Genomic DNA, 27797 nt, shown 5'->3' with positions numbered 1-27797 from the left:
CCAAGAGGTAAAAGCAACCTCTGTCCCTCCACAGATGAATGGATAAACAAAATGCACCATATACATACAGTAGAATATTATTCAGCCTTTAAAAAGAGAGAAATTCTGTCATATTCTACAACATGGATGCACCCTGAAGACATTACGCACAAAAGGACAAGAAATACATGATTCTACTTATACTGGGCATTTGACCTACATTCATAGAAACAGAAAGTAGAATCTTTGTTTCCAGCAGCTGGAGAGAGGGAAACATTAAGAATGGATAGGTTTGCAATATTAAAAGTTTTAGAAATGAGAGACTGTGGACTCTGAGAAACAAACTGAGGGTTTTAGAGGGGAGGGGAGTTGGGGGGATGGGTGAGCCTGATGGTGGTATTAAGGACGGCATGTATTGCATGGAGCACTGGGTGTGGTACATAAACAATGAATCTTGGAACACTGAAAAAATAAAATTTAAAAAAATCTATTGTACAAAACATGGCTATAATTAACAATGTTGTACTGGACACTTAAAAGTTAGAGGGTATATCTCATCTTAAGTGCTCTTATTACAATTTTAGAATCTCACTTTTAAATTTCACCGAACTAATTCTGATCTTCTCTCTCATCACCTATCCTCAGCTAATTTAATCAGCTAAAGTTCTAATAATTAATATCATAGAATCTTCATGTCAAAAGGGACCTAAATGGTGACCTATTCCAAACATTCATTTTTCAGATGAGGAAACTTAATCCAGAACATTTAGGATAATAAAGCTACCAATTAATAAGAGTCTGAACAAAATACATCAAGCCACCTAACTCCTAGTCACCACACTTTAACCAAAGAGTGTCCCCTTATACCAATTTTTTAATGTAAATTTGCTATGCAGTATCACTCAATAGTTGGAATTTGCTTGATTATCTTCTTTCTTGTTTTATAGAAAATGGTCTTTTTAAAGAAACACCTCCTTCCAGAAGAAATGCTCTATTTAAAATATTTTTATGTTACCAACTCTTCTTTCTTGTTTAAATTACTCTTTTTCTACTAAGATCATCCTATTTTCAATTAACTTACTCTCACAAATTACATTTAGTTTGTAGTAGATTAATTTTAAGAAAGGTCAGATTCCTTTTTTAAAAATTTTATTTATTTATTTGAGAGGAAGAGATCACAAGTAGGCAGAGAGGCAGGCAGAGAGAGAGGTGGAAGCAGGCTCCTGCTGAGCAGAGAGCGCGACGCGGGGCTTGATCCCAGGACCCTGGGATCATGACCTGAGCTGAAGGCAGAGGCTTTAACCCACTAAGCCACCCAGGTCCCCCGACAGATTCCTTTTTAACTTTTGCTTGGAAAAATATTCAAAATGTTTTTGATAAGATGAAATAACAACATGCAATCAATATCACCATTCTAGTTTAACTATATTCATTTTTGGACAGCCATCCCAATCTTTGTATAGGTTTATACATACTTCTCATAGTTATGATTCTATATATATGGTTCCCTATTTATTAGGCCTGATAAGTATTATTTTTAACCCCTACATGATAGTTACCAAACTGACATATCCTCATATTCTTAACCAGGTACTTATTATGCACTGTTTTGATTGTTGCCAATTTTTATTTGTAATAGTTAAATTACACATAGCTTGTATCTGCTGTTGAATGATTTCTTAAAGATAACTTCTCAAGATTGTTAGTTAGTTCAAAGCCCTTACTGTTTACTTAAAAAAGAATTTTAAATTACCACTGCATAATTAAAATTCATTCATCAACCAAAAAGAATAATTTAACCACAATACTATGAACCTTTAAGTTAACCACAAAAAAAAAATAAAATAAAAATTGGAAAGACCACAAATACCGGGAAGTTAAAGAGCATCCTACTAAAAAACAAATGAGGTTAAAATTTTAAAAATTAAAGAAAAGGAATGAATGAGTTAACCAGAAAATTAAAGAAAAAATTTTTTAAAAGTACAGAGGACCACAGGGGAAGGGAGGGAAAACTGAATAGGAAGAAATCAGAGAGGGAGACAAACCATGAGAGACTCTGGACTCTGGGAAACAAACTGAGGGTTATAGAAGGGAGGGGGGATGGGGTAACCAGGTGATGGGTACTAAGGAGGGCACATGTTGTGATGAGCACTGGGTGTTATATGCAACTAATGAATCACTGACCACTACATCAAAAATTAATGATGTACTATATGCTGGCTAACTGAACATAATAAAATAAATATACAGTCATTACATTAAAAAAAGAAATAAAGGGGCACCTGGGTGGCTCAGTGGGTTAAAGCCTCTGCCTTCAGCTCAGGTCATGATCCCAGAGTCCTGGGATCGAGCCCCACATTGGGCTCTGTGCTCGGCAGGGAGCCTGCTTCCACCTCTCTCTCTGCCTGCCTCTCTGCCTACTTGTGATCTCTGTCTGTCAAGTAAATAAATAAAATCTTAAAAAAAAAAGAAATTAAAAAATACAAGGCAGCAAGTAAAAATGAAAACAAAACAGTCTAAACCTGATGCAGCAAAAGCAGTCCTAAGGGGAAGCTTATTGCAATACAAGCCTAATTCAAGAAGCAAGAAAAGTCTCAAATACACAACCTAACCTTACACCTAAAGGAGCTAGAAAAGGAACAGCAAATAAAGCCTCAGGCCAGTAGAAAAAGGAAAAAAATAAAAGATTAGAGCAGAAATAAATGATATAGAAACAAAAAAATAACAAAATTAAGAGATTTCAGATTAATGAAACTAAGAGCTCATTTTTCAAAGAATTCTCTAAAAGAATGAATAAAATTGATAAAACCATAGTCATATTTATCAAAAAGATAAAAGGACCCAAATAGATAAAATAATAAATGAAAGGGGACATATCATAACCAATATCACAGAAATACAAACAATTAGAATACTATAAAAAATTATATGCAACAAACTGATCTGAGCAACCAGGAAGAAATGGACAAACTTCTAGGAACCTACAAACTACCAAAACTGAAACAGAAGAAATAGAAAATTTGAACAGACCCATAACCAGCAAAGAAATTGAATCAGTAATTAAAAATTTCCCAACAAACAAAAGTCTAGGGCCAGACAGATTCCCAGGGGAATTCTACCAGACACTGAAAGAAGAGTTAATACTATTCTCCAAATTCCAAAATTATAGGTCAATATCCCTGATGAACATGGATGCAATAAAATACTAGAAAATTGAATTCAAAAATACATTTAATGAATTGTTCACCATGATCAAGCAGGATTTATTCCTGGGCTGCAAGAGTGGTTCAACATCTGCAAATCAATCAAAAGGATACACCATATTAATTGAAGAAAGGATAGGAACCATATGATCCTGTCAAGAGATGAAGAAAAAGCATTTGACAAAATACAGCATCCTTTCTTGATAAAAACCCTCAATTTGGGGCACCTCGGTAGCTTAGTCGGTTAAGCGTCTGCCTTCAGCTCCGGTCATAATCCCGGGGTCCCGGGATCGAGTCCTGCATTGGGCACCCTGGTCGGTGAGCCTGCTTCTCCCTCTCCTTCTGCCTGCTCCTCCCCTTTCTGGGCTCTCTCTCTCTGTCAAATAAATAAATAAAAATCCCCCCTCCCTAAAAAAAAAAAAAAAACTCAACAAAGTAGGGATAGATGGAACATACCACAACATCATAAAGGTCATATATGAAAGGCCAACAGCTAATATCATTCTCAGTAAGGAAGAAGACAAGGATGTCCACTCTCACCACTGTTACTTAACATAGTACTGGAAGTCTTAGCCTGTTTGAATAGACAACAAAAAGAAATAAAAGGCATCCAAACTGGCAAGGTGGCAAAGAAGAAGTCAAACTTTCATTATTTCATTATTTACAGTTGACAAATTACTCTGAAAGGCTCCACCAAAAAATTACTAGAACTCATACATGAATTCAGCAAAGTTGCAGTATATAAAATCAATGTGTAGAAATCTGTTACATTTCTATAAGCCAATAACAAAGCAGCCACAAAAAAAAAAAAAATCAAGGAATTGATCCTATTTGCAACTGCACCAAAAACAATAAGATACCTAGAATAATCTAACTAAAGAAGTAAAAGATCTGTATTCTGAAAACTATAGAAGAGAAAAGAAACTGAAGAGGACACAAAGAAATGGAAAAGTATTCCATACTCATGAACTAGACGAACTCATATTATTAAAATCTCTATATTTTAAGAACTAGAAGAACTCATATTATTTAAATGTCTATATTACCCAAAGCAATCTATACATTTAAGGCAATCTCTACCATAATACCACCAGCATTTTTCACAGATCTAGAACAAACAATCCTAAAATTAGTATGGAACCATAAAAGACCCCAAATAGTCAAAGCATTTGTGAAAAAGAAAAACAAAACTGGAGGTATTAGGATTCCGGATTTCAAAGCTGTATTACAAAGCTGTAGTCATCAAGGCAGTATGGTACTGGCACAAAAACAGACACACAGATCAATGGAACAGAATAGAGAACCCAGAAATGGACCCATAACCATATGGTCACATTCCTTCGACAAAGCGGGAAAGAATATCCCGTGGAAAAAAGACAGTCTCTTCAACAAATAGGGTTGGGAAAACTGGACAGCCACATGCAGGAGAATAAAACTGGACCACTTTTCTTCCACCATACACAAAAATAAATTCAAAATGGATGAAAGACTTCAATATGAGACAGGAATCCATCAAAATCCTAGAGAACATGGGCAGAAACCTCTTTGACCTCAGCCACGGCAATTTCTTATTAAACATGTCGCTGGAGAGATTATGCTGAGTGAAATAAGTCAAGCAGAGAGAGTCAATTATCATATGGTTTCACTTATTTGTGGAGCATAACAAATAGCATGGAGGACAAGGGGAGTTAGAGAGGAGAAGGGAGTTGAGGGAAATTGGAAGGGGAGGTGAACCATGAGAGACTATGGACTCTGAAATACAATCTGAGGGGTTTGAAGCAACGGGGGGTGGGAGGTTGGGGGAACCAGGTGGTGGGTATTAGAGAGGGCACGGATTGCATGGAGCACTGGGTGTGGTGCAAAAACAAGGAATACTGTTATGCTGAAAATTAAAAAAAAAAATTAAAAACAAACACAAACAAAAAACATGTTGCTGGAGGAAGGGGGAACAAAAGGCATACAGAAGCAAAACTGAATGACTGGGACTTCATCAGGATAAAAAGCTTTTACACAAATAAGGAAACAATCGACTACTAAACTATAAGGCAACCTATGGAATGGGAGAAGATATTTGCAAATGATATATCTCAGAAAGGGTTAGTATGCAAAATCTATAAAGAATCTACCAACTCTGGGGCACCTGGATGGCTCAGTGGGTTAAGCCTCTGCTCAGGTCATGATCTCAGGATCTTGGGATCAAGCCCCACATCGGGCTCTCTGCTCAGCAGGGAGCCTGCTTCCCCCCTCTCTCTGCCTGCCTCTCTGCCTACTTGTGATCGCTCTTTCTCTGTCAAATAAATAAATAAAATACTTTAAAAAAAAAAAACGAAAAGAGGAACCCTCCTGCACTGTTGGTGGGAATGCAAACTGGTGTGGCCTCTCTGGAGAACAGTTCAGAGGTTCTCAAAAAGTTAAAAATAGAACTACCCTATGATTCAGCAATTGCACTAGTATGTATTTACCCAAAGGTACAAAAATACAGATTTGAAAGGCTACGTGCACCCACATTATTATAGCAGCATTATCAACAATAGCCAAACTATGGAGAGAGCCCAAACGTCCATGGACTGATGAGTGGATAAAGATGATGTGGTATACATATATACTAGAATATTACTCAGCCATCAGAAAGAATGAAATCTTATGCTGAATGAAATAAGTCAAGCAGAGAGAGTCAATTACCATATGGTTTAACTTATTTGTGGAACATAAGAAATAACACGGAGGACATGGGGAGATGTAGAGGAGAAGGGAATTGAGGGAAATTGGAGGGGGAGATGAACCATGAGAGACTATAGACTCTGAAAAACAATCTGAGGATTTTGAAGGGGCGGGGGGTGGGAGGTTGGGGGAGCCTGGTGGTGGGTATTATGGAGGGCACGCATTGCATGGAGCACTGGGTGTGGTGCATAAACAATGAATTCTGTTACACTGAAAAGAAATTAAATTTTTAAAAAAAGAATGAAATCTTGCTATCTGCGAAGATGTGGATGGAGCTAACGTATATTATGCTAAGTGAAATAAGTCAGTCAGAGAAAGATAAATACTATATGATCTCACTCATGTGGAATTTAAGAAAGAAAACAGATGAACATATGGAAGGGGGAAAAGAAAAAAGAGAGAGGGGGGAAAACAAGCCATGCAAGGGTAGAGAACAAACAGAGAGAGGTGGGTAGGGGATGAGCTAGATGGGCAATGGGTATTAAAGAAGGCATGCGCTGTGATGAGCACTGAGCACTGTATGTAAGTGATGAGTCACTGAACTCTACTCTAGAAACCAATATTGCATCCTATGTTAACTATCCAAAATTTAAATTAAAAAAATAAAAATAATTTAGAACCATAAATATGCAGACAATGTTAGTTTATGAAGATGTGTCTATTAAGTCAGCAGAGCCAATGTTTACTAACTAAGACTATATAAATGCAAGGATACATACTGATAAAGTTCAGGAAATGATTTACAGTAATAGGAAGATATTTTTCAAATGTATAAGGTTTTCTACATGCTTGTTTTTACAATAAAAACTCAATTTTAAATATGAACTGCCACAATGAATAAACTTTTTCACTCACTGAAAAAAAAATGATTCACACATGTTGATATGACTGCTAGCTTGAAAGCAAAATATTAATGTAAGTATTCTGGGGGACAGCTCACCAGGATCTCCCCCATCATCCTTTAATGGGTTCCTGGGTCCTATAGAAGGTACCTCTGGAAACAGAATGTGTGTATTCCATCCAGTATCTACTAAGGAGCTTAGCAAATCCGAAGTTCTCTCAGTACCTGCACCAAAACGCAGATGATATTTTACCTGGAATAAACAATAGAATACAAACAACATGTTAGACCAATGAACACTAAAAGCAAGTATCAACAGTGAGAGGAAAATACAAAGCTAAAATTTGTGTTTGGAGGACAGAGTGAGCAATTCAGTATTCTAAATGGTAAGAAATGAGAGTATCACTGACGCAAGGGACAAGCAGCAAGCCTCATGTGCCATAATCACAATGTTTGAAATCAATTAAATTTGTATCTCTGCTCTACCATCTTTAGGATTTTGCCTCTTGAGTTACAAAGATGCCAACAGTGGTAACTTTTTTTAAAATTTCTTTTTATTGTTTATTATTTTTATTTTTTTTTTCAGTGTTCCAAGATTCATTGTTTATACACCAAACCCAGTGCTCTGTGCAATACATGCCCTCCTTAATACCCGCCACCAGGCTCACCCATTCCCCCAACCACCTCCCCTTCCAAAACCCTCTTTGTTTCTCAGAGTCCACAGTCTCTCATGGTTCATCTCCCCCTCCGATTTACCCCAATTAACTTTTCCTTTCCTTCTCCTAATGTCCTCCATGTTATTCTTTATGCTCCACAAGTAAATGAAACCATATAATTGACTCCCTCTGCTTGACTTATTTCACTCAGCATAATCTCCTCCAGTCCTGTCATGTTGATACAAAGTTGGGTATTCATCCTTTCTGATGGAGACATAATATTCCATTGTATATATGGACCATATCTTCTTTACCCATTCATCTGTTGAAGGGCATCTTGGCTCTTTCCACAGTTTGGTGATTGTGGCCATTGCTGCTATGAACATTGGGGTACATATGGGCCTTCTTTTCACTACATCTGTATCTTTGGGGTAAATACCCAGTAGTGCAATTGCAGGGTCATAAGGTAGGTCTATTTTTAATTTTTTGAGGAATCACCACACTGTTTTCCAAAGTGGCTGCACCAACTTACATTTGCACCATTCCTCTTTCTCCACATCCTCTCCAATGCTTGTTGTTTACTGTCTTGTTAATTTCGGCCGTTCTAACTGGTGTAAGATGGTATCTCAACGTGTTTTTTTAAGTTGAATTTCCCTGATGGCTAATGCTGATAAACATTTTTCAAGTCTCTGATAGCCATTTGTATGTCTTCTTTGGAGAAGTGTCTATTCATGTCTTCTGCCCATTTTTTGATGTGATTATCTATTTTCTGGGTGTTGAATTTGAAGAGTTCTTTATAGATCTTGGATATCAACCCTTTGTCTGTAGTGTCATTTGCAAATATCTTTTCCTATTCTGTGAGTTGCCTCTTTGTTTTGTTGACTGTTTCCTTTGCTGTGCAGAAACTTTTATCTTGATGAAGTCCCCAAAGTTCATTTTTGTTTTTGTTCAAACCTTTGCCTTTGGAGACATGTCTTGAAAGAAGTTGCCATAGATGATGTGAAGAGGTTACTGCCTATGTTCTCCTCTAGGATTTTGATAGATTCCTGTCTCATGTTGAGGTCTTTTATCCACTTCGAGTTTATCTTTGTGTATCATGTAAGAGAATGGTCGAGTTTCATTCTTCTATACATAGCTGTCCAATTTTCTCAGCACCATTTATTGAAGACACTGTCTTTTTTCTACTAGGTATTTTTTTTCCTGCTTTGCTAAAGATTATTTAACCATAGAGTTGAGGGTCTATATCTATATTCTCTACTCTGTTTCATTGGTCTATGTGTCTGTTTTTGTGCCAGTACCATGCTGTCTTGGTGATTGCAAATTGGTAGTAAAGCTTGAAATCAGGCAACATGATGCCCCCAGCTTTTTTTTCTTCAACATTTCCTTAGTGATCTGGGGTCTTTTCTGGTTCAAAATAAATTTTAGGATTGTTTGTTCCAGCACTTTGAAAAATGCCAGTGGAATTTTGATTGGGATGGCATTGAAAGTATAGATTGCTCTGGGCAGTACAGACATTTTAACAAAATTCATTCTTCTGATCCATGACCATGGAATGCTTTTCCATCTTTTTATGTCTTCTTCAATTTCTTTCATGAGTGTTCTGTAGTTCCTCGAGTACAGATCCTTTACCTCTTTGGGTAGGTTTATTCCAAGGTATCTCATAGTTCTTGGTGCCATAACTCTTCAAAGTATACAGATAGAGGGAACATTCCTAAAGTTCATAAAATCTATCTATGAAAAATCCATAGCGAATATCATCCTCAATGGGGAAAAGCTGACAGCCCTCCCATCGAGATCAGGAACACAACAGGGATGCCCACTCTCACCACTCTTGTTCATTATAGTACTAAAAGTCCTAGCAACAGCAATCAGACAACAAAAAGAAATAAAAGGTATTCAAATTGGCAAAGAATACGTCAAACTCTCTCTCTTCACAGATGACATGATACTTTATATGGAAAACCCAAAAGACTCCACCCCCAAACTACTAAAACTCATACAGCAATTCAATAATATTGGCAAGATACAAAATCAAAGCACAGAAATCAGTTGTGTTCTTATCCACTAACAATGAAAATATAAAAAGGGAAATTAGAGAATTGATTCCAACAGTGGTACCTGGATGATTACCAATGTTATTTTTCTACATCCACAACTGGCTTGCCTAACTCCTTCAACAGTTCTATTTATTTTCTTTCCTATTATGTTAGCCAACTATTGGTAAAGATTATCTCCCGCTTTAAAAAGTGACCAACAGAAAAGGAAAAAGCCCAGATATAATGATTATCTCCCCCTCTAAAAAGTGACCAAGAGAAAAGGAAAAAGCCCAGATATAGTGATTATCTTCCCCTTAAAAAGTGACTAGCAGAAAAGGAAAAAGCCCAAATATAATGAAAGTAGGGTTAATAAAATTAAAATGTAGAATGCTATATATTTTATAAATTACATGAAAAGAAGATGGTTTATCTAGAGAGCTGAGCCAACCTCAGGGTAAATTATGGTAGATCTGAGTAGCCTGACAAAGCAAGAACCTACAGTTGCCTAAGGCCAGTAGAGACTGAACAGAGAAAGAAGTCAATAGCCTGAGAAGGAACTGGCAAGTGCACCAAGTCTAGGCAAACATTCACATAATTCAGTAATTCAAAAGCAACATTTTAAGTAGCTACATACTATCAATACACAATTCTTGAGCTCAAGGAAGTGACCAAGTATTCAGGAAGCACAGAAGAGAGAAGGGGAGAATTTGGATAGATACTTACAGCACAAGTTTTATAGAAATTAATACTAAGAGTTACTCAGAAAAAGAGGGACAGGCAGAGCATCAAAAGGAAAGAGGATAATGTGATCAAAGGCAGAGAAGCAATAGACCACATAATATATACAAACAACTACTACTGATTCAATATTGCTAGAGCATGAAGTTCAAAGAAAGAGGTAACGTGAGGCTGAAGGGTTATTCAGAAAACAGGTTACTAATGACCTTGAATTCCACACAAAAGACCTTCTGTAGTTCATGGAGAACCCCTGGAGTGTTTTACACAGCACAATGACATGATCTTTTCTGTGTTCTTGGTGTATCATTGTGGTATCTATAGTAGAAAGAGGTCTTGACCAGGAAAATCATCTAAGTTACAGAAGAGTTGGTTTTCGGGGTCAGGGAGGGTATAGCAGACCACAGACTCAGAAAACAGGTAAGACATCTTGTTTGATAAACTGTGGAAAAAGAGAACAGGCACCTAGGGAAATAACCTGGGGAAAAATCTTGTCAGGTATCCATTCTAAATGCTAGACACAGTGAAACATCAACAAAATGGAAGCTTGTACCGCACCAAAGTTATTTGAAATTTGAACCAGAAGCTCTACATATACCAATGAACCTGTATCACCATCAGCATATACTTCTGATGCTGTAATTAGTGTAAAGTAGGCACAGCTAGGAAAAGTGAGGAGAGGACAGAACAGAAAGAAAGGCTACATACTGTCCTACCAGTGATTTTTCTTTCTCTTTCCTTCCTTCCATTAGCAAACACTTGTATCCTAAACAGGATTTGAATCTGTGCATAAATACTATAGTTTGATCATTCCCTCAACCTTGGCTGGTTCATCTCTAACTTGTGGTAAAGAGATACACCAAGTTACCAAAGTTGGAACATTATCCATTTTCTCTCCTTAAGGGATGTTATCAAAGTCTTCCCTGGGGTCTGTCCTAATTCTGATGCAAGCTGGAAAACCCTAAAAGCTGACACTAGAGATTTAGAAATTAGGTAATTCACTCAAAAGAAATAAGTCTTTCATGCTGGAATCTCTGTTGGTATATATGTATATGCCTTTTTTTTTTTTAATGGCCAAACTTTAACATTTCAAGGACCTCCAGACCAGTTACTGGTGGGGTTACAGAACCTTCCATTCACACCACCAGTGATAATCAAGAATTCTGAAAGTTAAAGCAATTATCTCTTTGGAGACCTAAAACAAATACATTAAAACTTTATACAAAGTGAAAAACAGGGGGCATTCACCAAAGCAAAACAAGAAGCAAGTGGATTGTTCTAATAAGAGGACATAAAAACTCCTTCTGGAGTTCACAGTCCCAGGAAAGGGAGCTACCTCAGCTTAAAAGACATCCAGATATGAGTGAAGTGTTCAGTTCTTGTTTTTACTTTTACTTTTAACTTTCATATAATAGCTTTGTTATGAAAGTCACTTCAGATACAAAGTTAGAATGCCAATTACACTTAAAATTAGCTCATTAAAGAGTTTAAATATCATATTACAGATATGCACTATCTGAAATTCCGGAAGGCATTTGAACAGGGAACGACATTGTTACCCATCTTTTTTACCTAGCTACATTGTTATTTTCTTAACGACCATTGGCAAGACTGGAAGGATCTGCCTGGCCAGGGAGATTTGTAAAGTGAATATCCTTACTAAAGCTCCTATTACTCTATTTTCTGAATTTAAGACCATAAGGTAGCAGGTAACAGTTTTCTCCTCACAGTAAAAACAACAGGTATTAAAATAAGTTGGCACAGAAACACCTGGGTGGCTCAGTTGGTTAAGCAGCTCCCTTGGGCTCAGGTCATAATCCCAGTGTCCTGGGATCCAGCCTACTTCTCCCTCTCCCTCTGCCTGCCACTCCCTCTGCTTATGCACTCTCTCTCTCTGACAAATATATAAATATTTTTAAAAGTAAAATATAATAAAATAAATTGGCACAGGATTCAAATCCTGGTTTTGTTATCTACTAGAAGTTAAGATCTGGGGCAACTTAAAATTTTTCCCATTTATAAAATGGGGAGGTTACCTGTATCTCATTAAACCTCTGAAACCTAACATTTAATTATAAATTCTTTAGACAAAAATTTCTTACCTGAAGTGGCAAACGGTCATCGCTATTTTTGAAGTCATGATCAAATACAACAGCAGCCACCACACGAACCATAGGCTTCTTTTCATATTCAACATACTTCTCAAACTGTGCTTCTGAAGAAAAGCCTCGAACTGTAGAGAAAAAAATCTCAGTAAGTCATCACATAAATGGAAAATGTCTAATGATTATCCCTATCTGTACCATGAATACCATAATCCTGTCATAACACAATATATTTTAAAACATTATTACTCAATTAAAACATTATTACTCATTTTAAAACAATATCAAGGTGACCTAATGGATATCTGGGCTACACAAAAATTCTTGTGTTTTATAAAAGCTGGAACACATTATAAACAATATTTCATCATTACAATAACTGTGTATTAAGGTAAACTGTGACAAGGGGAATTTTTCAATTGTATTTTGAAATCTAGTGATTAAAAAAATTTTGAGAGGAAATAAGTGACAAAATTATTTCTGTAGAAGGTTTATTTTGAAAAGTAATTGTAGAATAAATTGTATTCTAGAAAACAATTGTGAATTTAAATTAAAAATTTAAAAATAAACAAAATTTTTAAAAAATAAAAAATTAATAAAAGTAGTACTTTTCTTATTCACAAATGAATCTGTATGAAATTTTAAAATTTCAAATCAAAACACACACAACCACACACATACAGTTAACTTAAATGACTAGTTTTTTCTTAAGAATTAAAATATTTCCAATGTTAACAGGTTATTAAAGTCTTTGATAGCCCTCTCTATAAGAAAATATAATTATGGAGAAATAAGATTTTTAAAATAAAGTTATATAACATGTGCAAAGATCCATACCGTAAAGATGTCTCTTCTGTAAAAACTGACATATAAAGTCAATGTAATTCTAGTAAAAATCCAATCTGTTAACTAACTTGGATTTAAATAAAACAAAACAAAACATAATAAAATATCAATCTTCTAGAATAGATCTCAAGAGTTCTCACCACAAAAAAAGGTAAATATGTGAGCTGATGGATATGTTAATTAGCTTGATTGTGACACTAAAGGTATATGTATACCAAAACATCCTATTATATGACCTAAATATATACAGTTTTTGTCAATCGTTAATAATATAAAAATAAAACTGGTAAATAAAATTTAAAAAATAAAACATTTCCCAAAAAAATCCAAACAATTTTTATGAAAAATTACAAGCCAGTTCTAAAATTTATATGGAAACACGATGGATGAATAACAAAGTGTATTAAAAGATGAGCTTTTAGGGCATCTGGGTGCTCAGCTGTTTAAGCGTCTGATTCTTGATCTCAGGGTTGTGAGTTCAAGTCCTGCATGTGCTCCACACTGGGCATGGAGGAAATATACTCTCAATAACTCATGGAATAAAGAACACAAAATAGACTAATGTCTTGGGGCTCAGTTGGTTAAGCATCTCCCTTTGGCTCAGGTCGTTATCCCGGAGTCCCAGGATGGAGTTCCACATCAGGCTCCCTGCTTGGTGAGTCTCCTTCTCCCTCTGACCCTCACCCTACTCTCTCTCTCTCTCAAATAAATAAGTAAAATTTTAAAAATAGACTGATGTCTTAAACATGCATGTAAAATTTCTTAACAAAATATTAACAAATAAAATTCATAGAATAAACCCAAGTAAATGGATGAATGATTCAATAGTTGAAAAATCATTACATTAACAAAAATAAGAAAAGTCATATGACCATCTCAAGAAACACAGAAAAGGCATTTGACAAAATTGAATACTAATTAATGATTTTTTAAAAATCTTGGCAAACGAGGAACAGAAGGAAGCTTTCTAAACCTGATAAAGAACATCTACAAATAACATATAATAAATATGTTGCTCAGTGGGGAAATACTAAAAAATTTTCTCCAGAGACCAGGGAACAGAGAAGAATGGCTTTATTAGTTACTTCCTATCAAAAGATATAACATATCAAGTGTTGGTGAAGATATGGAACTGAAACTCTCATACATTTCTGTAAATCTAAATAGTTATATCCCCCATGACCCAACAATTTCACTCCTAGCTATATACCAAACAAAAAGGTGTATATATGTATTTATGTTCATCAAAAGGTTCTTAACCTTTTGTTCTGTTCATAACAGCACTACTCATAATAGTTAAAATGTGGAATCAACTCAAATGTTCATCAATAATAAACAGATAAATAGATTGTATAATATTAACATAATGGTATTCTATAAAGAAAATTAGTGAAAAATCACACGATTTGGATGACTCTTACAAATGTGCTGCTACATGAAAGCACACACACAGAAACTGTATATAACAGAGAATGCCATAACGGAACATAGCGAATAGCTTCATTTATGTAAGGTGAGAAGCAGGCAAAACTAATCTATGGTCTTAGAAGTTAAAATAGTAGTTAAATTTGGGGGAGTCTTAACTGCAACTTTGGCACAAAGGAAGCTTCTAGGGTGCTGAAAGTGCTCTAACTTAAAATTACAGATTCCTTATTAACTACAAAAAGGAAAACTGCCTTGATAATGGAAACTGGTGGAAATCCATCTTACTCTAAAATGAGCAAGCATGATACCACGAATTGAGGAACAAACAGGTAATAAGTTTTCAAAAGTGATTCACTAAGAGGATCTTATAAGAAAGATGTAATATTTTCAACACAAATGACCAAACTGAACTAAATGTAAGGAAACAAGCAAATACAAATTAAGACTTCTGCAAAAGAACTGGCCAAGTCTTTTAAAAATATCAATGTCATTAAAGACAAAATAACAAAAGCAATCTAATAAAGTATTCTAAGCAAGGGTCAGCAAATTATGGTCCTGTGCAGGTCAAATCTACCCCAGTCTGCTTTGGTATGGGCCTGGGAGCTATGGATGTTTTTAACATCTCTAAAGGGCTCCTAAAAAAAGAAAAAAGAAAAAAAAAGAATATTTGATAGAAACCCACATAGCCCATAAAACTTAATATATTTACTGTCTGGCCCTTCACAGGAAAGTTTGCCAAGCCCAGTGAATATTTAAAAATCTCCAACAGGGAGGAGCCTGGGTATCCAACCCTTGGTTTCAGCTCAGGTCACTATATTAGGGTTCTAGGATCAGGCCCCAAGACAGGCTCTGTGCTTGAGGAGTGGAATCTGCTTGAGATTCTCTTTTCCTCTGCTCCTCCCCCAACTACACTCACACACACTCTCTAAATAAATAATAAGTAAATAAATAAGTAAAATCTTAAAAAAAATCAATAACTGGATTCTGGATTACAAAAAAGAAAAGAAAAGCTCTAAAGAACCTCATTAGGACAATTGGGAAAATATAGATATTGACCATATATTAGATAACATCATTGTATCAATTTTAAAATTCTTGGGTATAATAATTGTAAAGGTTATATTGGACAATGTCCTTATTAGGAGATATATATAGTGTTTGAGGTGATATGTCATGATGAATGCAACTTATTCTCAACGGATGAGAAAAAAAAATCCAGCAATTTTATATATATCCTTTTAGTTTCACATACTTACATACATATTACATGTGTGCATGTAAATGTGTGTGTATAGAGGGCTCATAAAAAAGTAAGTGTGGCAAATGTTATTTGGTAAATTGCAGCATATTTGCATTTTCTCCATAGGTTTGAAATTTTTCAAAATCAAATGTGTGTGTGTGTCTATTGGGGACCTTCCATTGTGCTAAAAGTAAAGTACTACATAATCCTCAAGAATTCTTTGCCACAGATTTTTTTGAAGATTTTATTTATTTATTTGACAGAGAGAGAGCACAAGTAGGCAGAGCAGGAGGCAGAGGGAGAGGGAGCAGCAGCCTCTCCACCAAGCAGGGAGCCCAATGCAGGAGTCAAACCCAGGACCCTGGGCAGACACTTAACCGACTGAGCCACCCAGGGGTCCCCTCTGCCACAGATTTTAACAGACATTATCATTACATACTGATTAAACCAAGTTATCAAATACCATTATCAGTGTCTTACCCAATACCAGCTTTCTAATCACAATTATATTAATAGTAGATACACTATACTATGCTATTCAGATACTATATCATCTGAACTTGAATTGGTATATAAAAAGCTTGTAGGGACATCTGGGTGGTTCAGTTAGTTAAGTGTCTGTCTTTGGCTAAGGTCATGATGCCCAGGTCCTGGGAGTCTGCTTCTCCTTCTGCGCCCTCCCACTTGTACATGCACACTCTCTCTCTTGAATAAATAAATAAAATCTTTAAAACATAATAAATAGGGGCACCTGGGTGGCTCAGTGGGTTAAGCCTCTGCCTTTGGCTGAGGTCATGATCTCAGAGTCCTAGGATTGAGCCTCACTTCGGGCTCTCTGCTCAGCAGGGAGCCTGCTTGCCCCTCTCTCTCTGCCTGCTTCTCTGTCTGTGATCTCTCTCTCTCTGTGTCAAATCAATAAATAAAATCTTTTAAAAATAAAATAAAATAAACATAATAAATAAAAGCTTCTAGTGAATAGTTGTTTTAAGAAGTTATAATTCAGGAGGAGTCAAGATGGTGGAGAAGTAGCAGGCTGAGAGGACATCAGGTAGCAGATCAGCTAGATAGCTTATCAAGCCATCCCAAACACCTACAAATCCAACAGGAGATCGAAGAGAAGAGCAGCAATTCTAGAAACAGAAAATCGACCACTTTCTGCAAGGTAGGATCAGCAGAGAAGTGAATCCAAAGCGACGGGAAGATAGACCACGGGGGAAGGGGCCAGCTCCCAGCAAGCGGCGGAGCAAGGGAGCACAAAATCAGAACTTTTAAAAGTCTGCTCCACAGAGGGACATCACTCCAGAGGCTAAACAGGGGTGAAGCTCACGCAGGGACAGCGTGGTCTCAGGTCCTGTGGGGTCACAGAAGGATCGGGGGTGTCTGAGTGTCACAGAGCTCACAGGTATTAGAGCAGAGAAGCCAGCTACAGAGACAGAGCTGAGGAGTGAGCTCTCAACTCGGGGTTACCTTACCGTGATCCGTGGCACAGGTCACTGCTCTGTGAGCGGGGACCCCACAAGACCTGGGGAGACTCCCCTGGAAATGCTCATGGATCTGCGGGGTTCGGAGACTCCAGGCAGGGCTGTGTGCCAGAGACAGAGACACTTGGCCACAGCCTGGGTGAGCTCAGAACTCAGCCAGAGGCCAGGGAGACAGGAGTGATTGAGCGCTTTTCTCTGAGGGTGCACTGAGGAGTGGGGCCGAGCTCTCGGCAACTCCAGGCCGGGGATTGGGAGGCCGCCATTGTCATTACTGTCCTCCGGAACTCTATGGAAAGTGTTCAGGAAACAAAAGCTCCCAAAAGGGAACCCGAGTGGATTACTTAGCCTGGCCCCTGGTAAGAGCGCTGCAGTTTCATCATGGGCAAAGACACTTGAGAATCATTACAACAGGCCCCTCCCCAAGAAGATCAGCAAGAAATCCAGCGATGACCAAGTTCACTTACCAAGGAGAACAGTGGAATTCCAGAGGAGGAGAAAGCTAAGCATGGAATTCATGGCTTTCTCCCCATGATTCTTTAGTCTTGCAAAGTTAATTAATTTTTTTAATTTTATTTTTTTCTTCTGCTAAATTTTTTTTAACTTTTACCCTTTTCTCTTTTAATGTTTTTTAACTAGTTTATCTTAACACCTTTCAAAAAAAAAACTTTTTTGAACCTTCATTATTATACTCACATTATCCTTCATTGTATCTAACTTTATTTTTTATATACACATAGGGTTTTTTCTTCTAAAAATATTTGGGATACAACGTCTTCTAATAGATCAAAATATTCCCTAAATCTAGAACAGGGTTTTGTTCTAGTCTCCAGCCTGAGCAAATTCTCTCCACTTTCTTTTTCTTTATTCTCCCAACCAACTTATCAACTCCTTTTTTAGGAATTAAAAAAAAATTTTTTTTCATCTTTATAGCCATATTCCATCCCTTCATTGTGTTTACCCTTATATATGTTTTTCATTCTTTAAAATTCTGGGACGTAGTTTCTTCTAAGACACCAAAATACTCCCAAAATTAAGTGAGTGAACTTGTCCTATTCACCAGTCTAATATATACATATTTTCTTTTTTATATATATTTTTTTCTCTTTTTAATTATTTTTTTCTGAACTTCTTTTTACCCCATTTCTTCCCCCCACAATTTGGGGTCTCCTTTGATTTGGTTAAAGCACATTTTACTGGGGTCTTTGCCACCCTTTTAGTATTTTATTTGCTCCTTCATATATTCTTTTTTTTTTTTTTTTTAAAGATTTTATTTATTTATTTGACAGAGAGATCACAAGTAGGGAGAGAGGCAGGCAGAGAGAGAGGAGGAAGCAGGCTCCCTGCCGAGCAGAGAGCCCGATGCGGGACTCGATCCCAGGACTCTGAGATCATGACCTGAGCCGAAGGCAGCGGCTTAACCCACTGAGCCACCCAGGCGCCCCTATTTGCTCCTTCATATATTCTTATCTGGATAAAATGACAAGGTAGAAAAACTCACCACAAAAAAAGAACAAGAGGCAGTACCAAAGACCAGGGACCTAATCAATACAGACATTGGTAATAATGTCAGATCTAGAGTTCACAATGACGATTCTCAAGGTGCTAGCGGGGCTTGCTTGAAAAAGGCATGGAAGATATTAGACAAATCCTGTCTGGAGAAATAAAAGCCCTTTCTGGAGAAATAAAGGAACTAAAATCTAACCAAATTGAAATCAAAAAAGCTATTAATGAGCTGCAATCAAAAATGGAGCCTCTTACTGCTAGGATAAGTGAGTCAGAAGAGAGAATTAGTGATATAGAAGACCACATGATAGAGAATAAAGAAGCTGAGCAAAAGAGAGATGAATAACTACTGGACCACAAAGGGAGAATTCGAGAGTTAAGTAATACCATAAGACAAAACAACATTAGAATAACTGGGATTCCAGAAGAAGAAGAAAGAGAGAGCGGAGCAGAAGGTATATTGGAGAGAATTATTGTAGAGAATTTCCCTAACATGGCAAAGGGAACAAGCATCAAAATCCAGGAGGCACAGAGAACACCCCTCAAAATCAATAAGAATAGGTCCACACCCTGTCATCTAATAGTAAAATTTACAAGTCTTAGTGACAAAGAGAAAATCCTAAAAGCAGCCCAGGACAAGAAGTCTGTAACATACAATAGTAAAAATATTAGATTGGCAATAGACTTATCCCCAGAGACCTGGAAGGCCAGAAAGATCTGGCATGATATATTCAGAGCACTAAATGAGAAAAATATGCAGCCAAGAATACTATATCCAGCTAGGCTATCATTGAAAATAGAAGGAGAGATAAAAAGCTTCTACTAAAAGTAGTAGATCAGAAAAGAATAGAGACAATATACAGTAACAGTCACCTTACAGGCAATACAATGGCACTAAATTCATATCTCTCAATAGTTACCCTGAATGTAAATGGGCTAAATGCCGCAATCAAAAGACACAGGGTATCAGAATGGATAAAAAAAAAAAAACCATCAATATGCTGTCTACAAGAAACTCATTTTAGACCCAAAGATGCCTCCAGATTTAAAGTAAGGGGGTGGAAAACAATTTACCGTGCTAATGGACATCAAAAGAAAGCTGGGGTGGCAATCCTTATATCAGATCAATTAGATTTTAAGCTAAAGACTATAATAAGAGATGAGAAAGGACACTATATCATACTCAAAGGGTCTGTCCAACAAGAAGATCTAACAATTTTAAATATCTATGCCCCTAACATGGGAGCAGCCAACTACATAAACCACTTAAAAACAAAATCAAAGAAACACATTGACAATAATACAGTAATAGTAGGGGACTTTAACACTCCCCTCACTGAAATGGACAGATCATCCAAGCCAAAGATCAAAAAGAAAATAAAGGCCTTAAATGACACACTGGACCAGATGGACATCACAGATATATATAGAACATTCCATTCCAAAGCAACAGAATACACATTCTTCTCTAGTGCACATGGAACATTCTCCAGAACACATCCTGGGTCATAAATCAGGTCTCAACCGGTATTGGGAACATTCCCTGCATATTTTCAGACCACAATGCTCTGAAGCTAGAACTCAATCACAAGAGGAAGTTTGGAAAGAATCCAAATGCATGGAAACTAAACAGTATCCTTCTAAAGAATGAATGGGTCAACCATAAAATTAAAGAAGAATTGAAAAAATTCATGGAAACAAATGATAATAAAAACACAATGGTTCAAAATCTGTGGGACACAGCAAAGGAAGTCCTGAGAGGAAAGTATATAGCGATACAAGACTTTCTCAAGAAACAAGAAAGGTCTCAAATACATAACCTAACCCTACACCTAAAGGAGCTGGAGAAACAACACCAAAGAAAGCCTAAACTCAGCAGGAGAAGAGAAATCATAAAGATCAGAGCAGAAATCAATGAAATAGAAACCAAAAAAAACAATAGAACAAATAAACATAACTAGGAAATGGTTCTTTGAAAGAATTAATAAGATTGATAAACCCCTGACCAGAATTATCAAAAAGAAAAGAGAAAGGACCCAAATAAATAAAATCATCAATGAAAGAGGAGAGATACAACCAACACCAAAGAAATACAAACAATTATAAGAACATATTATGAGCAACTCTATGCCAGCAAATTTGACAATCTGGAAGAAATGGATGCATTCCTAGAGACATATAAACTACCAAAACTGAACCAGGAAGAAATAGAAAACCTGAACAGAACCATTACCAGTAAGGAGATTAAAGCAGTCATCAAAAATCTCCAAACATTTTAACAATGTATTCTTCCAATCCAAGAGCATGGAATGGTCTTCCATCTTTTTGTCTCTTCTTCGATTTCTTTCGTGAGTGTTCTGTATTTCCTCAAGTACAGATCCTTTACCTCTTTGGTTAGGTTTAGTCCCAGTTATCTTATGGTTCTTGGTGCTATAGTAAATGGAATCGATTCTCTAATTTCCATTTCTGTATTTTCATTGTTAGTGTATAAGAAAGCCACTGATTTCTGTACATTGATGTTGTATCCTGCCATGTTACTGAATTGCTGTATGAGTTTGAGTAGTTTGGGGGTGGAGTCTTTTGGGTTTTCCATATAAAGAATCATGTCATCTGCAAAGAGAGAGAGTTTGACTTCTTCATTGCCAATTTGGATACCTTTTATTTCTCTTTGTTGTCTGATTGCTGTTGCTAGGACTTCTAGTACTATGTTGAACAAGAGTGGTGAGAGTGGGCATCCTTATCGTGTTCCTGATCTCAACGGGAAACAACATGTGTTGGAGAGGATGTGGAGAAAGGGGAACCCTCTTACACTGTTGGTGGGAATGCAAGTTGGTGCAGCCACTTTGGAGAACAGTGTGGAGATTCCTCAAGAAATTAAAAATAGAGCTTCCCTATTATCCTGCAATTGCACTCCTGGGTATTTACCCCAAAGATACAGATGTAGTGAAAAGAAGGGCCATCTGTACCCCAATGTTTATAGCAGCAATGGCCATGGTCGCCAACTGTGGAAAGAACCAAGATGCCCTTCAACGGACGAATGGATAAGGAAGATGTGGTCCATATACACTACGGAGTATTATGCCTCCATCAGAAAGGATTAATACCCAACTTTGTAGCAACATGGGCGGGACTGGAAGAGATTATACTGAGTGCAATAAGTCAAGCAGAGAGAGTCAATTATCATATGGTTTCCCTTATTTGTGGAGCATAACAAATAACATGGAGGACGTAGGGAGATGGAGAGGAGAAGGGAGTTGAGGGAAATTGGAAGGGGAGGTGAACCATGAGAGACTATGGACAATCTGAGGGTTTTAAAGGGGCGGGGGTGGGAGGTTGGGGGAGCCAGGTGGAGGGAATTGAGGAGGGCACGTATTGCATGGAGCACTGGGTGTGGTGCAAAAACAATGAATTCTGCTATGCTGAAAAGAAATAAAAAATAATAATAATAATCATCTTAAGAAAAAATCTCCAAACAAACAAAAGCCCAGGGCCAGACAGCTTCCCAGGGGTTTTCTACCAAACATTTAAAGAAGAATTAATACCTATTCTCCTGAAACTGTTCCAAAAAATAGAAATGGAAGGAAAACTTCCAAACTCATTTTATGAGGCCAGCATCACCTTGATCCCAAAACCAGACAAGGATCCCATCAAAAAAGAGAATTACAGACCAATATCCTTGATGAACACAGATGTGAAAGTTCTCACCAAAATACTAGCCAATAAGATCCAATAGTACATTAAAAGGATTATTCACCACGACCAAGTGGGATTTATTCCAGGGCTGCAAGGTTGGTTCAACATCCGCAAATCAATCAATGTGATACAACACATTAATAAAAGAAAGAACAAGAACCATATGATACTCTGAATAGATGCTGAAAAAGCATTTGACAAAGTACAGCATCCCTTCCTGATCAAAACTCTTCAAAGTGTAGGGATAGAGGGCACATACCTCAATATTATCAAAGCCATCTATGAAAAACCCACCGCAAATAGCATTCTCAATGGAGAAAAACTGAGAGCTTTTCCACTAAGGTCAGGAACACAGTAGGGATGTCCATTATCACCACTGTTATTCAACATAGTAACAGAAGTCCTAGCCTCAGCAATCAGACAACAAAAAGAAATTAAAGGCATCCAAATTGGAAAAGAAGAAGTCAAACTATCACTCTTTGCAGATGATATGATACTATATGTGGAAAACTCAAAGACTCCACTCCAACTCTGCTAGAATTTGTACAGGAATTCAGTAAAGTGTCAGGATATAAAATCAATGCACAGAAATCAGTTGCATTTCTTTACACCAACGACAAGACAGAAGAAAGAGAAATTAAGGAGTCAATTCCATTTACAATTGCATCCAAAACCATAAGATACCTAGGAATAAACCTAACCAAAGAGGCAAAGAATATATACTCAGAAAACTATAAAGTACTCATGAAAGAAATTGAGGAAGACACAAAGAAATGGAAAAATGTTCCATGCTCATGGATTGGAAGAACGAATATTATGAAAATGTCTATGCTACCTAAAGCAATCTACACATTTAATGCAATCCCTATCAAAATCCCATCCATTTTTTTCAAAAAATGGAACAAATAATCCTAAAATTTATATGGAACCAGAAAAGACTTCGAATAGCCAAAGGAATATTAAAAAAAAAAAAAAGCCAAAGTTGGCGGTATCACAATTCCAGACTTTAAGCTCTATTACAAAGCTCTCATCATCAAGACAGTATGGTACTGGCACAAAAACAGACACATAGATCAATGGAACAGAATAGACAACCCAGAAATAGACCCTCAACTCTATGGTCAACTAATCTTCAACAAAGCAGGAAAGAATGTCCATTGGAAAAAAGACAGCCTCTTTGGGGCGCCTGTGTCTCAGTGGGTTAAGCCTCTGCTTTCGGCTCGGGTCATGCTGGGATCGAGCCCCGCATCAGGCTCTGCTTAGCGGGGAGCCTGCTTCCCCCTCTCTCTCTGCCTGTCTCTCTGCCTACTTGTGATCTTTCTGTCAAATAAATAAATAAAATCTTTAAAAAAAGAAAAAAGCCTCTTCAACCAATGGTGTTGGGAAAACTGGACAGCCACATGCAGAAAAATCAAATTGGACCATTTCCTTACACCACATATGAAAACAGACTCAAAATGGACGAAGGACCTCAATGTGAGAAAGGAATCCATCAAAATCCTTGAGGAGAAAACAGGCAGCAACTTCTTCCTAGGAACATCACCAAAGGCGAGGGAAGCAAGGGCAAAATGAACTGTTGGGATTTCATCAAGATCAAAAGCCTTTGCACAGCAAAGGAAACAGTTAACAAAACCAAAAGACAACTGACAGAATGGGAGAAGATATTTGCAAATGACATATCAGATAAAGGGCTAGTATCCAAAATCTATAAAGAGCTTAGCAAACTCAACACCCAAAGAACAAATAATCCAATCAAGAAATGGGAAGAAGACATGAACAGACATTTCTGCAAAGAAGACATCCAGATGGCCAACAGACACATGAAAAGTGCTCCACATCACTTGGCATCAGGGAAATACAAAGCAAAACCGCAATGAGACACCACCTCACACTAGTCAGAATGGCTAAAATTAACAAGTCAGGAAATGACAGATGCTGGTGAGGATGCAGAGAAAGGGGAACCCTCCTACACTATTGGTGGGAATGCAAGCTGGTGCAACCACTCTGGAAAACAGCATGGAGGTTCCTCAAAAAGTTGAAAACAGAGCTATCCTACGACCCAGCAATTGCACTACTGGGTGTTTACCCTAAAGATACAAATGTGGTGATCCGAAGGGCACATGCACCTGAATGTTTATAGCAGCAATGTCCACAATAACCAAACTATGGAAAGAACCTAGATGTCCATCAACAGATGAATGGATAAAGAAGATGTGGTATATACATATATATACAATGGAATACTATGCAGCCATCAAAAGAAATGAAATCTTGCCATTAGCAATGACATGGACGGAACTAGAGGGTATTATGCTTAGCAAAATAAGTCAATCGGAGAAAAACAACTATCATGTGATCTCCCTGATATGAGGAAGTGGAGATGCAATGGAGGGGGTGGGGTTTGGGGTGCAGGAAAAGAATACATGAAATAAGATGGGATCAGGAGGGAGACAAACCGTAAGAGACTCTTAATCTCACAAAACAAAGTGAGGGTTGCCAGGGGGAGGCAGGTAGGGAGAGGGTGGTGGGGTTATGGACACTCGGGAGGGTATGTGCTATGGTGAGTGCTGTGAAGTGTGTAATCCTGGCAATTCACAGACCTGTACCCCTGGGGCTAATAATACATTATATGTTAATTTAAAAAAAGAAGTTATAATTCTTCAGAGTAGATTATAATCTGAATATGGAAGTTTTCCAAATGAAGACTTTTACACATATCCTCTCAAATCTTCTGAGCTATTTTGCTAGAAATGGTTCAACAGAAACTAGAACAAGGTGTCTGGCCCAATCAAGAGGAGGAAAATTTCTCAGCTTCCTTCCCTTTAAATTAGCACTTTACTCTATTAGACATTAATTAACAAATGCCGCCACGGACTTTCAATGCATCAGATTTCTACTCCATTCTTCAGACATACTTTCTCATGAAGGCTTTATGACAGAGTAACAATATCTCTTAGACTTTCCCATGAGAGCACAGCAGCCTGTTCTCTATTCCCCACCTTCACATAAAGGGATAGTTAAAAAGGTAACTTTAAGCCCACCACAAGCACTAATGTTCTTTGGAGATTCATCTCTAATTTTAAAATCCATGGGAATTTTGCATTAAGTTATACAATATAAAGCTTTATTTTTTAAAGATGGTTTTTAAGATAGCAAAGTAAATATATAGTTTCTATCCTTCCCATCTCAAAGCCCTGCCCTTAAAATGAGAAAAATAAATACAAAATTGTGTGAGTATGTAACAGAATAAACCCACACACACGTGTAAAATCATGAGACAAGATGGGAGAGATGCTTACCAAAATTCTGACAGTGTTTTTAACATTGGAGACAGAGAAGAGAAACAGGTGCAGAGGGAGGCGACTGTAAGGCAATGAGGATTGCTCTGGTATAATTCTACGCTGTTTTACTCTTTTCAAATGCATTCATATATCACACTTAAGTAATAGTTTCATTAAAATGTGTAAAATTAACAATCTCAAGGTAGAGTTTATGCATGCATTCAAGAAGAAACTACTCAAGTCATCCTGACGTTCTGTGTCTCTTTGGTACACTACTAAGTGCTGACCCTAGTTTAAGAATGCAGTCAGAGACAAAGATTTACAATTACATAATTTCATCATCTAATTTTAAATATATTTTGTTTATGACTATGACAAGAATATGTCTGATATTATGTGACAGAGCTCATATTATTATATTCAGGAGATTAATGCACAAGTTTATGCTCACTGAAGTATGTCTCTTCAAAAAGAAGCTAATAATTATGCTACCAAAAAAAATTTTTTTAGATTTTTATTTATTTTACAGAGAGAGAGAAAGAGAGCATATAAGTTGGGGGAAGGGGTAGCAAAGAAAGGGAAAGGGAAAAGCAGGCTCCCAGAAGAGCAGGGAGCCAGATGCAGGGTTCCATCCCAGGACCCTGGGATCATGACCTGACCCAAAAGCATATGCTTAACCAACTAAGCCACCCAGGCATCCCTACAAAAAACATTTTAGACATCACAATTTCTAACCTGTAAAATTGATATTTAATGTGTTTTTCACCATCTCAGTAATATTTTTTACCACATCACTTTTGGAAGGCACATAAGCTAATTCATATTCAAGGTTCCCCTTAAACATGAAATCAGGCGGGGACATCAAAAGCAAAGGACGGAAAACCGTGACATTGTGAAACGTCTTCTTTATATTGCTGCGATAAAGCAAAATCAATAGAGAGAAGAAGACTGTCATGCAGATTTCCACAACTAAAGAAAGTATCTTCCTTTTCTGCAAAAGAAACAAAAGGATTGTGATAATTAAGAGTCTATATACCTGTATCTGTGTGTGATTCTATACTCTTGTGCATATATGTGTATACAATTTAAACATATTGTTCAACTCCGTTCTACAATATGAATGGCTTTCTAGCCTTTTTCACCCTTTTCAACATTTCATTATCTATTCTATTGATATATCCTATGAGTACTCTTCAGAATTAGAATTGCTACATTAAGCCATGGAACAAAAAGGACCAAAAAAACCCCCATAAACTAAAATGAAGTGAAAAAACTATTTAAAGTTCTCCCCTTCAGGTTCATTAGCCTTTACAATCATTTCCCACAGACACCTCCACTTACCTTTAAAACGAAATTTTTCCAGAGGAGGACTGCAAATTGGTTGAGCCACAACAAGTCCATTTTATCACAAAGAATGGAATTTCAACGGGAAGTAAACATTTCAAAAACTTACATCACCTGGCAAAAATGTTAAATTTAGTCAACTGAAAGGATTACTTCATGGTTTTATTCTTTTTTCATCAATCTTGAAATAAGTATTCGTCTGCTCCTATTTTTATATTAGTTCATTATATTCACATCTAATGGTCTTCTAATATGTATGAAAATATTAGATGACAGAGATGCAAAATGTAATAGGTTGCAGCCCCACATTCACAAAGAAAGACGTAAACTGTAAATTTGGAATGTCAATTATCATTCTGATTGGCTCTGAGATAAATTCCTACAAATTATAATTCTGAGAGCTTCCTATTTAATATCTACTCTGTGCCATATTCTATGCTAGGCATTAAGTATATTCAAAACAATTGTGATCCTTTCCTCATGGTGTGAATAGTACAGTAATTGATCTAAAGTTGGGCTATTTGAGTTCAAATCCTAACTCTCTCACAAGCTGTAAAATTTTGAGCAAAATAACCTATAGCTGCTTATCATCTGTAAAATCAGAAAAATCACAGTACTTACCTTATAACGTATTCCCCTGGAGTGATTTGTTACTATGCCCTTTTTAAAAACTCTGATAAAATATACAGAAAGTAAGATCTGCCACTT

General features: G+C 36.9%; 1 protein-coding gene across 1 annotated transcript in view; it reads right to left on the bottom strand.

The window, feature by feature from the left end:
* Positions 1-27146, bottom strand: part of LOC111146184 (ATP-binding cassette sub-family A member 3-like) — a 131324-nt gene extending 104178 nt beyond the window's left edge. Inside the window, exons 1-4 of the mRNA XM_022501616.1 lie at positions 27087-27146; positions 26481-26736; positions 12274-12404; positions 6844-6997 (exon numbers count right to left, since the gene is read on the bottom strand). Coding sequence (XP_022357324.1) covers positions 6844-6997; positions 12274-12404; positions 26481-26736; positions 27087-27146 — 601 coding nt within the window. The remainder of the gene's footprint in view (positions 1-6843; positions 6998-12273; positions 12405-26480; positions 26737-27086) is intronic.
* Between the last annotated feature and the right edge of the window lie 651 nt (positions 27147-27797).

The sequence above is a fragment of the Enhydra lutris genome, unplaced genomic scaffold (genome assembly GCF_002288905.1).
Source record: "Enhydra lutris kenyoni isolate GAN:26980312 unplaced genomic scaffold, ASM228890v2 scaffoldscaffold13, whole genome shotgun sequence".
Lineage (NCBI taxonomy): Eukaryota > Metazoa > Chordata > Mammalia > Carnivora > Mustelidae > Enhydra > Enhydra lutris.
Note: the sequence above shows the minus strand (reverse complement) of the source record. Positions and strands in the feature narration are given on the sequence as shown.